Below are 16,010 nucleotides of genomic sequence, written 5' to 3'. Positions count from 1 at the left end.
GCCAGGCGCAATGTCCGAACAAACCCCCAATGTCTTGATGCAGACGTGTAATGAATCTGCGCAAGCACCCGTCAACGGATGTGCCCTGAGGGAACATAGAGGCGGCCCCGACACTTCAAAAGATCCCCTTCCAAAGTCCATGGGGACACCGGCCCCACTTCCGCCTTTCGTCGCTCCACCCAGTCGTCACCCTGCTGCACATCCTGTACCAGAGCCTGCATGCTCACGGGATGACAAACGGCAGTGCAGGATGCAACGGGTAGAACAGTCGGAGCTGGAAGCGAGTTCGCAGGGTTGGGGTTCTTTACTTTACTCGGCAGGGCATCCGCCCTGGGACTCCACCCCCCCCCGAACGCATGCTATCTTGTGCGAACGGGGTATCACGGCCACACCAATGTGCTGATTGTCCGACTTGATCGTGCGTTGCTGAGGGACGGCTGCAGTCCGTGCAACCCTACTGTTCTTGGGGCAGCTCCCTGCTAAGTGTCCAAGATCCCCACAGTAAAAACACAATCCCTCCGCACGTCATCTGTCCATCTCTGTCCGTGACACTCGAGGTCGGACAGCACCCAACTCCATGGGCTCCTCCCAGTCCACTGCAGTCTCTTGCTAAACCGGCATACTGGTGGTCTCCTGGAATACACGGCGAGGCTTTCGCCTCTGCAGCCGGGCGTCTATCCGGAGGCACAGGTGGACCAACGTGGTGAACGTCGGTGGCCTGTCCACCCTCACCAGTTCATCCTGCAAGGCTTCAGACAATCCATCTTGGAACGTGTCCATTAGAACTGGTTCATTCCATGTGGAATCCTGGCTACGTAGCCTGAATTCAGACACATAGTCCTGCAATGACCCAGTCCCCTGCTGCAGTGATTTCAAACTTTTGGTAGCTGTTTCCCCTTTGATCGGATCTTCAAACATCCGTTTGAAATATTGGCAGAAGCCCTGGAAGTCATCCAACAAAGGGCTCTGCTGAACTAACAAGGGGGTAGCCCACCGGGCAGCTGTGCCTGAGAGCAAACTGATCATGAATCCCACCTTCGTCCGGTCAGTGGGAAAGTCCTCTGCTCTCAGGTTAATAAACAGCTGGCATTGTCCCAAGAATGCTGCAAACATGGCCAGACTCCCATCATATTTATCTGGCATGGCTACTGGGCACTTCCTCCTTGGCTGGGGGGGGGGGTGGGTTGCAGCTCTCTGCAACTGTTGAATTTGATCCGACAACTTTGCTTTTTGCTGCGCCATTAATCTACTTTCAGCCATTATCTGTTCCATAATTACTGAGATTAAGGCTTGTCAGGCAGGAGTCAATCTCTCCCCCCTTCATGGCTCTTAACAAACCCAAGCAGACAAACTTAAAAGGAAGTCTTTCTTTATCAGTTCTCAGTTCAAAGTGGCTTCGAGCCCAAAAATAACATAAATACAAGTCTCCGACAAGAATGCAAAACAAAACTCTTACAAGCAATGCATTTCTTCCAAAGTCTCCACGAATCAGGGTTATAGGAAACACCAAAACACTTATCCAAGTGTATTAAGCAATGTTGTACGCACGAAGGAACGTTGACTCCTGCGACTAGGGCATGGCAGCATCTGTCCTTTTATCTCCAAACTTGCCTCTAACCAGCCCCAGCTGCATAATGAATCTTGTATCCCGAAAAGACTCACAGCAGACATCTGCTGAGTCACAACACATTGTTATCATTATCCCTCCTTCATTTAACTCTATCCATTATCATAGCATTTCCTCCCCAATAATCAATATTTAGCTAAATTCAATGTAGTTATTTTTTATTAACTTTATATATAACCAAATAATTTCTAATCTTCCTTTCATAGGTACCATTCAATATTCATATCCAATTACTACTTGTCATACCAATACATATGTATATGTTATTATCATTATCAGTTGTTTATTTAACCATATCTATTGTCACTAAATTTCACTAAATTTCACTAGTTTCATATTATACACTTTCATCTACCAACCTGTATCTTTCCAGTAGCGAAACAAGCTCATATCTTCTGCCATTTGTGGTATCAGTCCTCTAAACATCTCCTTAATCAAATTTGCATGGACTCATCTTTGCAACTCATTGCTTATTGAGTCTCTCATATAATTTTCGATGCCCTTCTTCTGTTTCTTTGAACAGCTTATCTTAATTGTCAGTGGTGTTATCAATGCTGTTGCTAATAGAATTTCTCTTTAAATCCATAAATTCTTTTGTTCTTTCTTCTTTTGTATCTTGACATCTGTTCCCCTCCATTTAATTCCTCTTTCTGTATTCCACTCTTTCCATTTCCAGACACAAACCAATCACCATAGATATCAACGGATTTGATTTCTTTGTGGTCATTTTTCTCTTTGGTTTTTAGGACTCTAACCTCCACTTTTTCCACTTGATAAACATCTCCAACTTCATCATATTTTATTGTTAGATGCTCTAGATTTCCCAACTTCTTCTCCGTCCTCTCAAATGTGTTTGATAATTTCTGAATTTCAAACATTATCTTTTTAAAACTTAAAGCTTCTTTCTGCTGTTGAAGTTGTGCCATAATTTCCAGCTGACAAATACTGCTGCTCTGGCTTGAAGGATTTTTACAAGGTTAAACATAAATTCACAGTAAAATCTTCTTTTCACTTTCTCTGGTTAGAGATATAGTTCAAAAAGACACCTGTGTATATAATTTGTCCTTTGGTTCTTATCACTCTCTATAAACAAACTGTGAGATTTTGAATTGCCAAGCCAGACTGTTCAGTGAGGAAAGTGAAAGTGCTTTGTTCCCAATACACAAGCCTCCAGCCTCTGAGCAGCAGCACTAACTTTCCCTTTGTTGTTAGAATTCTCTTTGTTTCCTTTTTTTATTTTTTATATTCCAAGTTAAAAAATAAAAATCAAATTCTTGAGTAAAATAGAGGAGAAAAAAAGGAAAACACGTAGTAATGAAGTAGAATTTTAGTGCATAGGTTGCAAAAATAATAATAAAAAAGATAGAAGAAAACTTAATCCATTTGTTTTAAAAGGCTTGCATAAATTCCATCCATAAAAATAGCATTTAAAAACAAGATAACACACTGACCAAAACCATTCAAAGCTTAATTCCGCCGCTTATTTCTTCTGTTCTCAGATTTAAATTAATTTTAAGTTTTTTTGTAGGCAGTCTCTTTTAAAATGGTAAAAATTCCTCACCAGCTGTAAACACTTTCTCTTTCCGTTTCCTTCCGTTTGGAGCCGTCCCAACTTCATCAGCCTAGAGGCTGTGCTTTTATTGCCAGCTAGAAGAACTTTTCAGTCGATCAGCGACTTTGCGGTGTCCCTGAGATCAGCAGGACGTATTCTTCCCGTTCACCGTCTCTGCGGGGCGGTTTATGTCCTATTGGACGACCCAGCGATAAAAGTTTTGGCAGCAATCTCAGAGCCTTGAGATCGCATGTCCGTCTCGTAGCGACGTCGGCTCCTCCTCCCAGATTGACATAATTTTATATGGAAGTCTTTTGTATATATATACTGACATAATGAGTGGGTTGTATCAGTCTATTTCTAATGTTCCTACTATTTCCAATGTTCATAATATGCTATTTCTATAGTCAAAGCTTCACCTTCTACTAACAGAAGAATGAACAGCAGGCTTGATTTAAAAAAAAAATCCCAAAAGTTTATGGAAATGCAAAATAGCTCTCGAATTAAAACGCCTAAAGGAATGGAACAGAAAAGGTCAAGGAAAATTAATTGAATTTGATAGACATGACATGCTGGAAAAAATGAAACGTAGATTGAAAACTATGGGGGGGTGGAACAGTTCCTGGAATCCTGACCTGATTTTGTGTGAGGTACCATTTATCTGTGCAACTATGCAGAATCATATAATTGGCCAAGTACATTTAGGCCATCAGATCAACTGCCTGTTAAGTGCACAAATTTAAAAACTAAGGTGCCCATATATTTAGTGAAAGAAGACTTTGTCTGTCTGAGTCATTTGTACCATTATTGAAACTGTCGTTAATTTTTCCACCTCACATTTAATTGAAATCTGCCTTCCTATAATTTAACTTCATAATTGTATGCCCTGCACTATGGAAAAACAAGTAAGGGATCTTGGCTTTCTTTTGTGTGACATCTTTCTAGGTGTTTGAAGAATGGCTATTACATCTAACACATCTATATTCTCTTCTTAATTGCCTGGTTGTTTCTCCAATCCATCTTTGTTGTCCTTTTCTGAACCCGTTAAAATTGTTCTGAATAATTTTGATATCGAGGTGCCGATAACTGGATCTTGTCTGTTAGGGAATTACACTTGGCAGGTTCCAGGAGGAGGGAGGGTCTCTTCTGCCATGGTGCCAGCCATATGGAATCTTATTTCTTTGGAAGAAGGGAAATAGTTGAGAAAGCTGGATGAATTGTTACAATTGTTATTTTCTCCTTTCAGATGAATGGTGTGCCATTGAAGATTACTTGGTGCAATGAAACGTCTGACACCCCTCATTCTTCTTTCCTGTGGCTCCTTTAACCCCATAACAAATATGCACATGCGTTTATTTGAACTAGCAAGAGATCACCTTCATCAAACAGGTTAGTTTATTTAATGTCTCCAAAAGCAGAGTGAGCTGTGTTGCAATAAGGAATCATTTGTATCTCCAAAAATGGGGCAACATTCCAGATTGTTTCAACACATTTTAATTTCTGTTAATTAAAAGTTCAAGACTTAGACCAACTACTTCACAACATCTAAATTGAAAGTTTACACATTTACTCTTCCTTGAAATAAAAGTGATGATAAGGAAATATAAAATTGTTTCCCATCAGTATAATTAAGTTTCGCCAAAGGTTCAATAGAATAATTGCAGACTAACTTGTGATGAAAAGGGTCTTAACTTCTCTCCCAGATTCTTTCTTTTCGAGGTGCCATGAAACACTTAAACTGCAATGTCACATCTGTATGCTAATTTTATCACTTAAGCTAAAGAAGTGATATAGTCTGCAATTTTAAGGAAATCAGGAAGAGAAATCAGAAAAAGCCTCTATGTATTCATTATGTCTTTGAACTGTTTCTTCAAAATAGAAATTACAGAAGAGGAAAAACTATGTTTAGCTGCCTCTGTGTTCGGCCATAATGATCCAAGTAGCTAATGATCCAGGTAGTTGACTGGGTCATGTTCACTCAAGCATTAGCAATGATCTAAGATATGGATGAGCAGGTTCATTCAGTCTCAATATCACTAATAAATGGACTGTAAGTCATGAATGCTTGGAAAGCTTCAGAAAATAGTTCACAAGCAATAGCAATGACGAGCAATCTAGAAATGTTGTTTTAATGGTATACTGCTACATAAAGTCACTCACAGACTTAGATTTCAAGGTTAACACTCTGCAGAACTCCCAAACCCGCTGCACGCTCTGTTTTTTGTGAAAAATGAGTCATGTAGTGAGTTTGGAAGGTCTGCAAAGTGCTCCCTGGCGTTAGGAATAGGGGAGAGCAAAAATATGATGCCTGGGGGGAGGTGGTTAAGAGGTGAAAAATAGGCCTTTTTTTTTTTTTTTTTTGCGAAAATGGACCCATGTTTTGCAAAAACAGGGCATACAGAGGATTTGGGAGGCCTGTGTTCCTGGGGGCTGGGAAAGGCAAAAATGAGCAAAAAATGGAACTATTTTTTTTGCAAAAGCATGCCCATTTTTGGCAAAAAACGAGCCATGCAGAGGGTTTGAGAGGCCTCTAGAGTGTTCCCGCGGGAAAAACAAGCAAAAAATGGGGCATGCAGAGAGTTTGGAAGTCCTGCAGAGTGCTATTACTGAGACAAGCTAGAGAGCTAGATGGAACTATACAAGGTTCTTATAGACGTTTCATTCTATCTAATTCCCATGTGTAAACAGAACAGGGTAGAAATGAGATTGTCTTAAGGTTTATTGGATATTTCATCCTGCAAAAACAAGAGTAAAGTTCATTTATATTCTCTCTTAGAATTTCCTTTGAATTTTATTTACTTTTAGGGGATAGAAATAAGGTTTTGTTTCATTACCATTTAACACAGTATTTCCTTCATTATCTCTAATTCCTGTTAAGGAACAAAAACTCATGCATGTTATGAAAAGTTTTGTTTTATTCATACCAATGGATAAATTTTATGAAATAATTTCTTAAATATAATGTATAGGTCTGTATATTAGTGAATAATACATACTATTGTATTTTATTATTAATAACGCACAACCTTATTTATTTTCCAAGCTTTATCATGCTTGTTTAGGTTTTTATTTTTAGTGTAATTCAATTTATTGTTCTATGAATGACTTTTAGTACTGACGGATGGTGCTAAATATCTTTTGGCAATCTTTTACGGATAACACTCTCCACTCATGTGTTCCTCTGTACATTATTATCTTGCACCATTTGCTATGATTTAAAGATGTCAAAAATGATCTATATATTTTACCTTTAATGAAATCTTTCTCTGTAGAATGAAATCATGGGAAGAATGTAGAATGCATTTGGGGATAAAAAACAGAACTAAAGAGCTGTTCACCTCTTTACCAATGGAGATGGATGCTAAATGTATGGATGTAGCTCTTCCAAGACATGTTGAAGCTGAAAGTGTTGGAGTTGGAAATATTCTGTTTCAAAAGAAAACTTTTTCCTTCAAAATCCTCACTTTTATGGAAGGAATAAAGAATTGCACTAATATGCTATAGCATATAATACTGCAAAATAAAATCTTATCAAGAGTAGTTAAATTCTTGATTATTTACTGTTAGTTTTTGTTTAATATTACATGATTCTAATTAAATTCAGTTTTAGAGGCAGCATTTGCAATGTAATATTTTTCAGATTCTTGTTCACATTGAAGTTTATTTATTTATTTTAAAGCTATGTATCTATGTAATTCATTACTACATCACTACCTTAATATCTAATTCAGTTGATTAAGAATAATCTTACAAGTTCTAATATAGAGATACAAGAATAGATTTAGCTACTGCTTGACATATCCTGACATATGTTTATATGAGCTCTTGTAGATATATTAACATTTTTGGTAATGATTAGCAATGTAAAATTCACCAAACTCATACAGACACATAGACACGCACGTACGGACACAATTTTTCAGACCTTATTTAGAATACTAAAATCATCAACATTTGATGATAATAGAAAATATTGGTACCAAGGGAACTCCAAGAAACATTTAGATTCTTATCCTTTTGTTCTTTCTTTTTATTACATGTTTGTATTGTAATCAAAAGGATGGCACATGTTCTCAGTAGATACACATAAAAAGGCTTTTTAGCAGCAAGATGTAGTTCTGATAAAAACCATATGAGAAATTTCTTTTTAATCCTTGAACAGATGCTGAACACCTTTTGAGATTTTAGGTAACAGGAATGAAATAGTCTATGTGCTACTATTCTCTTTCTCATTTTCTCAAGATTCTGTTGTTGAGAATACTATTATATTCTATTTAAACCAACAGCTATGTGAAGAAAATGCCTGATCACAGGTGCGAGGTTGGTTTTAGAATTTATTAATGTCACAGCAATTGCTGACAGGAGTTTATTTTTTATTTTCCATTACAGAATGAATGAAACTTGGAAAAATTAAACACTGCATGATAAGGTATTGTCATGTAATCTAAAGAAAATATTAGAGCTTCATTTTAGCATCATCTCTTTAGTCTTGCAACAGAATCATTTTCAAACTTCTGAAAAGCATAGACTTCTGTAAACATAAGTTTAATACTCTTTATGTTGTGTTTATACTTGGCTTAGCTTTTTTTTTTAAAAAAACTGCTCAATAGTAGAAGATTCTCTGCAAAAATTGCATCTAAAGCTCCAAAAGTATGCTTCTTTGTTTTATTGTGTACCCCTTTGTCAAAAAAAACATCAGTAGACCACAACTTCTGGAATGTTTTTCACCCTATCCAACTTTCTCATTTTAAGAGAAATATGTATATTAATGACATACTTCTCTATCTTTAGGTGACTAAGTAATGTTGTGAAGGTCCTGTCTGAGTGTCTGAAGACTGTGATGTGTCTATAGGGAATAATTGAGCTTCGATCAACCCTAGCAAACTGAGCAGCTTTAAGTTTTAGGTCTTCTGGATCCAATTAATTTTCTGTCTTTAGTTTTAGATGAGATAACACTATTTCAGATAGAACTGGCATGTGAACTTGGGAATAATCCTGGATTTTCAACAGCTGTTCAAGGCCTTCTGAAAATCTTATATAGTACACCGATGTACAGTACACCAATTTCATCCCTTCCTGTATTGAGAGGCATTGCACACAGACATTCATGCTTATGAGTAGGTTATTGTTATGTGATATAAATAGGACTGCCCTAGAAGGACATCTATAACTTGCAACTAGTAGAAAATGCAATAGTGTGAAAAATTATGGGCATCTCTCAATATAGCTATATTCCATTAACAGCATTGGTTCACAATAGTTTTTGAGTGTAGTTCAAATGCTGGTTGTCACCAGTGAAACCGTTCAAAAATGGGCTAGGATATTTGAGGGACCACATCACTCCAATTGTTTCTAACAATGCCATTAGATCTGCCTGGTGCTGGCCCTGTTTGAAGAGTGTCATCTAGTGGGAGTCAGGAAGCATATCCCTATTATAGCACATGCTTTGTGAAATACTATTTCACCAAGAGAAATGCCATGGGGATTGGGAGGGTTTTGAACTGATGAGCTATGTAATTTTGTTCTGATATGTTTACCCTTAAATGCCATTGTTTCCTTTGTTTCTGTTTTCATGTGCTTTTATCATTTTGTTTTTTGGTATTATACAGTAGGGGTTTTTTATTGCTTAGCTACCTGAAATTGCTTTGTAAGATGAGTGGCAAATAAATCAAATATACATTTATGCTGCAGACTGGGACTCACTTTCTTAAGTATTAATCGTTGACCCAACTCAGTGAGACTCTTGAAATGAAATTTGTATTGCCTATTCCTTCATGTTCTAAATCCTTCTTCATCTTTTATGCAAAAATCCTGGTTATATTTATAATAGCTGCTTAATTATCTCCTATTACTCTTGCAACTTTTGTCCCATTACTTTATTTGGTTTGACCCTTAAATCAGAATAGTTTATTTAACACGATGTTTTTACTTTTCTCTTTGTTATGTTCCTCTATATCTAACAATGCAGTCCTAAATTAAACAGGCTGGGAAGCCCATGCTATCAATACTCAAGGAATATCAGCCCTTTGAGAAAACTGCTGGATAGCCTTTCCCCCCCCTTCCCCCCTTTATTGTTAATTTAGTATCTCTGTGTCCAAATGGAAGGTAGCCGAATAGAACAGGTTACTGAGCTGGTATCATGCATTCCTGAATAGAATTTTAATTAAGATGAGAAAAATATTTTCTAAAATTTCAGTACAGGTAGTGCTCAACTAACAATGGTAATTGGGACCAAGCACTTGGTAGTTAAGCAACACAGTTGTAAGTTCAAAAACCTTGTGACTGTGCTGTTTAATGACATGGCAATCACACTTGCCATTATTAAGTGAACACCAAATGGATCATTAAGCAAGGACCTCGTGTGACTTACAACTTCTTGCCAGTTTACCCATTGACTTTGCATGTGCATGTACAAGATCCGATCATAACTATTTCTTATTCAATGACCCAATGAGGATTACTTTATTTTAAAACAAAGTACAACTTCATTGACTTGATGGGAAGATCGTATATAAATATATAAATAAATAAGTGCAGTAATGGGTTTTGTGTCAAATTGCATAGTATTTTCTCTTAAAAATATTTTTTCTTAATGGGTGGTGGTAGATTTCTCATCCATTCATAGTACCAATTTGGATAGACTAATGTTAAGGAATAGGGAGTGATGGGTATCGGATCCCATTGCACCGGCATGGTGCAACTGGGCCGTGCACATGCACAGCGTGCACATGTGTATCCACCACCTGCAACGCTCCAGCTGCTTGACGGAGCATCGCGCAGGCTCCATATGCTCTGTGCACATGCGCAAATGCCCCGAACGGCTCAAATAGCGGTAAGGACAGTGGGTGGGCAGGTGGGCCCTCCGGAGCTCCCAGCAGGCACCGGTAAGCCAGTATCAGGGTGTACTGGTCGTATCCCACCACTGGTAATAGGATTATGCAAAGCAATCCATAAATGTTTTGCCATGTGTGTTAAATGTGAGAAATGGAACAAAAAACAAAGGATCAAAAGCAAAGTGAGATGGACAAGGACAGCTTTCCAAGTTGATATGTGAATATCTGAAAAGCTGCAGACACTTTAATGATTCAAAGTGGAATGGTTCATTTCTACAAATGTTACAAAGCAAAAAAACCTGTATAATAAGTTTGAGGAAATCACTTTCACATGTTTACAATATCACATTGTAGAAACATTAGTAGGAGGATCTGCTGTTTTAAGTCATGGAAGAAAAGTGGACTTAAATCTAATATTAATTGTATGTCTTAGATTTATCTAACTTGAAATATAACTTCAGCTCAATTTGGAGAAACACATATTATTTCATGGAGTTTCATTTTTTTCTATATTTTGATGTTTATCCAATTTTATAATTTTAAGAAAAAAATGTTAGTAAATACCAGTGTCTTTTATTCATTTGAATTATGAACTTTATCATCTGTCTTGAAGTAGACATTAATTAATTATATTTCAGAACATTCTTGGAGATTCTTGCCTTTACCTTTTAATTAACATTGTCACTCATAAAGAGATGGCACGCATGATATTAATTAAATTAGTCCCCTGTAGCTATTCACACATGGTCTAAAAATCTGTGATAATTACTTTTTTCACTGGCTAACACTATTATGAAGATTTGCAGAAAACATTTTAAAGCACATGTCACTGTTACTTTATACTTTATAAGTACAAGAAGCAAATAGTTATCAGATAAAGCATACGTTAGCTAGGTTATCTTGAAGCTGTTCTTATAGTTCTGGTATATATTTGAAGTAATCATTAACCCAATCTTCAGATATTCTAATCCTACACCTTATAGATAAAAAATATTTGCATTTGCAGAGTGCTTTATGATTATCTGCTCTTTTTAGTAATATCTACCAGGTTATCTGCAGGACCCCTCTTCCTAAGGACATCTTCCTGTCCTAACAGATTAGATAGGTTGGGTATACTCCAAGTCCCTTCTCTTAAATATTGCCTTATTTGGGATCTGAGCATCGTGCTTTTTCCATGTCAGGTTTCCAAAAAATGCCCTAATTGATTCATGAGTCTTGAGCCAAATTTCAAAAGAAAACCAATCATTTATTAGGAGCTTTCATTTTGGCAAGACCTTTTTGCAGTCAGTTCTGAGCATTATTTGAATTATAGCTGAACTTTACCTCTGTTCCTTCCCTCCTCTCAGTCTGTGTCATAAATCACATTCCCCAATGAGATGCACCTGTCCCTAGTCAGCCGCAGTAATCTGAGATCCAACACTAGCCAAAAGTATGTGTGGAATGCGCCCTCCCCTTTCCTCACCTTGGCAATTTTATAAGTTGACAGCAGCCCATGCCCAATGGAACACCCTTCTTCCTGTGGTTTGGTAGGCCCCTATCATTCTAGCCTTCCAAAGATCACTTAAGACCTGGCTTTTCCCCTAAACACTTGGATAAGAGTGTTTTTGTGGTGGACTGAGGTTAAAGTTTATTAAGGTCCCATATTTTTACTATTTGTCATTTATATGTCATACACACATACCTATCTGTCTGTCTATTGTAATATTTTATTTATCCATTTATTTTAAAATGATGCTGTTATAACTATTGCTTGGGAGCTGTCAGAGTTCAGTATAAGATGTGTGGCTATACATATTTTAAATAAATAACTTAATGCTTCAGTAATAGAACTTTCAATAGTTTAATTGCAGAAAAGAAGGAACAATCCTTTTTATTCACAGTGTGAAGAATTTCTCAGTCTATCATTTATCACTATTTCAAGAAAAGGTATAAACAGTGGATTGTTTAAATATATTTTTCTCTATCTAGGAAAGTACCATGTGATAGAAGGTATAATTTCACCAGTTAGTGACAACTATGGGAAGCAAGGATTGGTAGCAGCAAAGCATCGAGTCGCAATGGTTCGGCTTGCAGTTGAAACATCCAACTGGATCAGGGTGGATCCTTGGGAGAGTGAGCAAAGTCAGTGGACTGAGACTCTCATAGTACTAAGGTAATATTATTGATAGTTGCTGCCGCTGATAGTAGAATTTAATCAAATACTTTAGTAAAAGATATAATCCACAAGCAAAGAAGGTAGAAAACTTTATTTTGCTTAGAGGAAAGGAGTTGTAAGTAGAGTCCTTTCATATATAGAAGAGAAGAATAAGGTAGATGGATAACTTTTAACAATCCCTCCTCCTCCTTCTCCTCCTCCTCCCAGACCGGGGGTGGGTTCCTGCCAGTTATAACCTCTTCTATAGAAGAGGTTCCACAAATCTACAGTGCCGTTTAGAACTGGTTCCAGCTCCCTCCCCCCCGCCTGTCCGCATATAATCAAGATGAAGAGTGAGAGGAGGAATTCTGGGAGTTGAAGTCCACAAGTCTTAAAGCTGTCAAGTTTGAACACCCCTGGGGTTTTTTTTCTAAAGGGTTAGGGGTGCAAAGGTCTTGCAACTTGACAGCTTTAAGACTTGCCTGCTTCAAATGCCAGAGTTTCTGAATCAACATTTTGGCTGCTAAGCAAGAGCGTTGTTAAGTGAGTTTCACCACATTTTGCAAGTTGGCCATGTCCATCCAGTCACAATGCTGGCGAGCCACTCCCACCCAGTCACATGGCCAGCAAGCCACTCCCACAAAGCAGGCCACACCTACAGAAGAGATTCTAAAAAAATTTGAAACCCACCACTGTATCAGACATTTACATTCCTTTTTTTAAATTCTTAATTATTTTCAGGATGATTATAAGTACATTTCGTTTGACATACACACAAAAAAGCCTAAGTATATTTGCTGTGTTGCTAACATATCTAGGTCCCAAATTATAACATTGTTCTGAAATTCATTTGATTACTGAAAATGCAGGATTCTGTATATTCTCAGAATTTTTCATTCTAATTTTCTATAAGAAACTACGTAGGTAAATTATATAACTTATACTCTGATAGCAAAGATTTTTCTAGTTACTTGGCTTGCAATCCTTGTTTTTTTTCCCCTAGTACCATAACATATGTTTGGGGAAAAAATGACTTTATTTTTATGCAGGAAACCCACTGCCGTCTGTCATACTGCTGTCAGCACAAGGGAAGTTGCTTAATACATGGCCAAGGCCTTTGAAAAGTTCTGACCTGCTTGATTTCCATCTGTTCCATTTCTATTAATTCCTCCACTGCTGGACATGCAGATCTAACAATCCCTTTCGTTTAGCCCTTAGTATGCTTTATAGTTTTTGTGAAGACAGCAATTACCAAGTCCCTGAACTGAAGGACCTTATAGCACCTTCTATTTCAGGGACTCATTTGGCTCATTTTTCAGATGCATAGATATCTGAAATTTTTGCACATTTAAAGAAATGTAGAGAATATCATCAGAAAAAGGAAAAAAAAACAATCTAAGCAATATAGTATGGTTGGCTATCCAGAAAACTGCAGCTAACCAGCACATCAAATGTACCGTTTAACTTGCTGATATGATTGATATGGTTGACAGTTTAACACAAGTGATTCTGGGCAGTGTATAAAGATTAAATGCTAGTATTCTAGTATACTATTTACAACTTTACGACTAGTATTAGTCATTTCATACCATATTGCTGTCCAAAAAATATCTCAACTGAACAATAAAAATTGCTGATTAACAAAATTAAAATAAAAAATAAATTAAACACTACAAAATACACTAAGAGAATATAGTAAACAATGCATATAGAATTCAATTTTGGGGTGCAGTGCAATCCCATGTAGTAACAAAAGTGATTTTTAAATAAGATTACATTGTACATCAGTTTACATTTTAAATATGAAGTTATTCAATATATCAAAGCATATTTCCCCAAATTAATTAGCCATTATTCCAGAGAGGAAGTTTTACATTTTTGAAATCTCAAATTGCATAGTATTTTCTCGGTACAGGTGGGACTAGATTTCTCATCCATTCATGATATCAAGTTAGATAGACTAATATTAAGTAATAGGGCTATGCAAAGTATTCAAAACAAGTTTTGCCATATGTATTAAATGTAAACAAAGGAGCAAAAGCAAAGGAGTAATATATCAGTGATAAAACATCTATACCAATTTTGGGTGAAATATTCAAAGGCAATTTAATATTGAATTTAATATTATTTTTGATTGAAATTCCCACTGTTCAATCTTTTACATAATGATGAAATTTTACATTCATGTTCTAAGTCTAAATTATGCCTAGCAAATGTTTAATATCATGGGTTATAAGATTTCAAATTCATTTAAATTCCTCAATGTCACACTCATTCTGTGTCTATTAACATCTGTGTCAATAACATCTGCAGCCTTTCTTCAATGAATTAAAAACTGACTGGGTGAGCTTGGGCCAATCGCTCTCTCTCATCTCAATTCACCCCACTGCATGGTTGTTGGGGGTAAAATAGAGCAAGGAAAAAGGATTGGTATGATCTTCGGCTAGATACTATTCTCAATTAAATGCAATCTTTGGAAAACCAGGCCTTTCTTTGTCATTTTAGGACTACTAGACACTCTTCGAGTGTTTATTTGAGAATTCTGCCTCAGTTGGTTTTGTGTGTCTTCATGTTTGCTCCTTGATTATTCTGAATCAGGCTCATAAGAAATTAAAGATGTTTAATGTCAGTTGCAATTAGTTATATATGGTAAGAATGAGAGAGCAAAGGGCTCATAACAAGAATTTTGTAAACTCTAGAATATCATGAATGGGCTCTGTTCAGATGCATCATCCATCTTTTTATATTCACATATAATCACTCGAAGGACTTCCATTAATAAATAATTTGTTATTTCCATTTTAAGGAAAATCAATTGGAAAGTCGTCTTTCCAAATGAAAGCCATTGAAAGTCTTCAGTGGAAGATTTTGCTTCAAGACATGTAGTCCCTCTTATATTTGTTTTCTATGCTCTCTACATGTTTTAAAAAAGTAAGAAACAGCTGCATCTCTTTTTCAAGGTTTTTAATTATTAACATATTTTAGTATCTAAGGTATTGTTAATTTTGACATGCTCCTTATAAATACTGTTTTTTTAAAAAATGTGAGTAATAATTAGGGTAGAAAGTTGGGTTAGAAATTAAATAAATCAAAACACAGTAATGTTACAAAATGTTGACAGCATTAGAGGGACAAATAGTTTTCCTATTGCACTCCAGGTGCTCATTCTTAACAGACTAAATGGGAATATAAATATCATTCTTTAGTCATTGCATTTTGGGAAGCTGGGCATTTAAGGCAACTCTTAGAATTTGGGAAACACTCTTGTACTTTTTGGGTACAGTATCAACATTCCTCACAAAGTTTAACATGAACTGACATATTTGGCACTTGGTTTAAATTATAAGCATTTGTTAACAATTATTAATTGTTTTAGAGGATCTCTTTTCAGTTTTTTAAGTAATATCTGAAAATTATTTCATTTATTTTGTTAAGTGATCCAACAAAATTCTATTTTATGTCATCTGTTACCTAGGATATTATATAAATAACAAATGGTCAACAGATATTGCAATTGAACAAGAGTGTGAAGTACTGTTTGCAAGGCACAAAATTAATCTGACAAAATCTCCAACCCTGTCATTAAACTCTGACCTAAAGTTTGCAACAGCCAATTGAATTTTAGAAAGTGCCAATAGAAGATAATCACAAAATGTATCCCTGAGAAAATTACCTTATACCGACCCCTTATTTTGTACAGGCATCATTACAAAGAGCTACTTAAATCACACAATATCAGAAAACTGTGTAGAGAAAATACTTGGTTCAAAGAAGAAGAAGGTGTCCCATCAATCAGATCATCAGTTACAGGTTTGTTTAATATAATTGTGTTGCAGTTCATAGAATGTAGTCCTACTACAATGT

At 36.4% G+C, this 16,010-nt stretch overlaps 1 protein-coding gene across 6 annotated transcripts in view; it reads left to right on the top strand.

Annotated features, from left to right (window-relative positions):
- LOC116514043 (nicotinamide/nicotinic acid mononucleotide adenylyltransferase 3-like) overlaps positions 1-16,010 on the top strand; it is a 37,572-nt gene that overhangs the window by 12,834 nt on the left and 8,728 nt on the right. For 3 of the 6 annotated variants that reach the window (XM_032225455.1, XM_032225454.1, XM_032225456.1), the window contains exons 2-4: positions 4,426-4,568; positions 11,981-12,164; positions 15,847-15,956. In XM_032225455.1, the coding sequence (XP_032081346.1) occupies positions 4,460-4,568; positions 11,981-12,164; positions 15,847-15,956 (403 nt within the window). In that variant the 5' untranslated portion in view covers positions 4,426-4,459. Of the gene's footprint in view, positions 1-4,425; positions 4,569-7,564; positions 7,609-11,980; positions 12,165-15,846; positions 15,957-16,010 lie in introns of those variants that run through there. The other 3 variants (XM_032225457.1, XM_032225459.1, XM_032225458.1) reach the window with 3 other exon arrangements.

Source organism: Thamnophis elegans, chromosome 10, assembly GCF_009769535.1.
Source record: "Thamnophis elegans isolate rThaEle1 chromosome 10, rThaEle1.pri, whole genome shotgun sequence".
Classification (NCBI taxonomy): domain Eukaryota; kingdom Metazoa; phylum Chordata; class Lepidosauria; order Squamata; family Colubridae; genus Thamnophis; species Thamnophis elegans.
The sequence above is the reverse complement of the archived record's forward strand: the minus strand, read 5'-3'. Positions and strand labels throughout refer to the sequence as shown.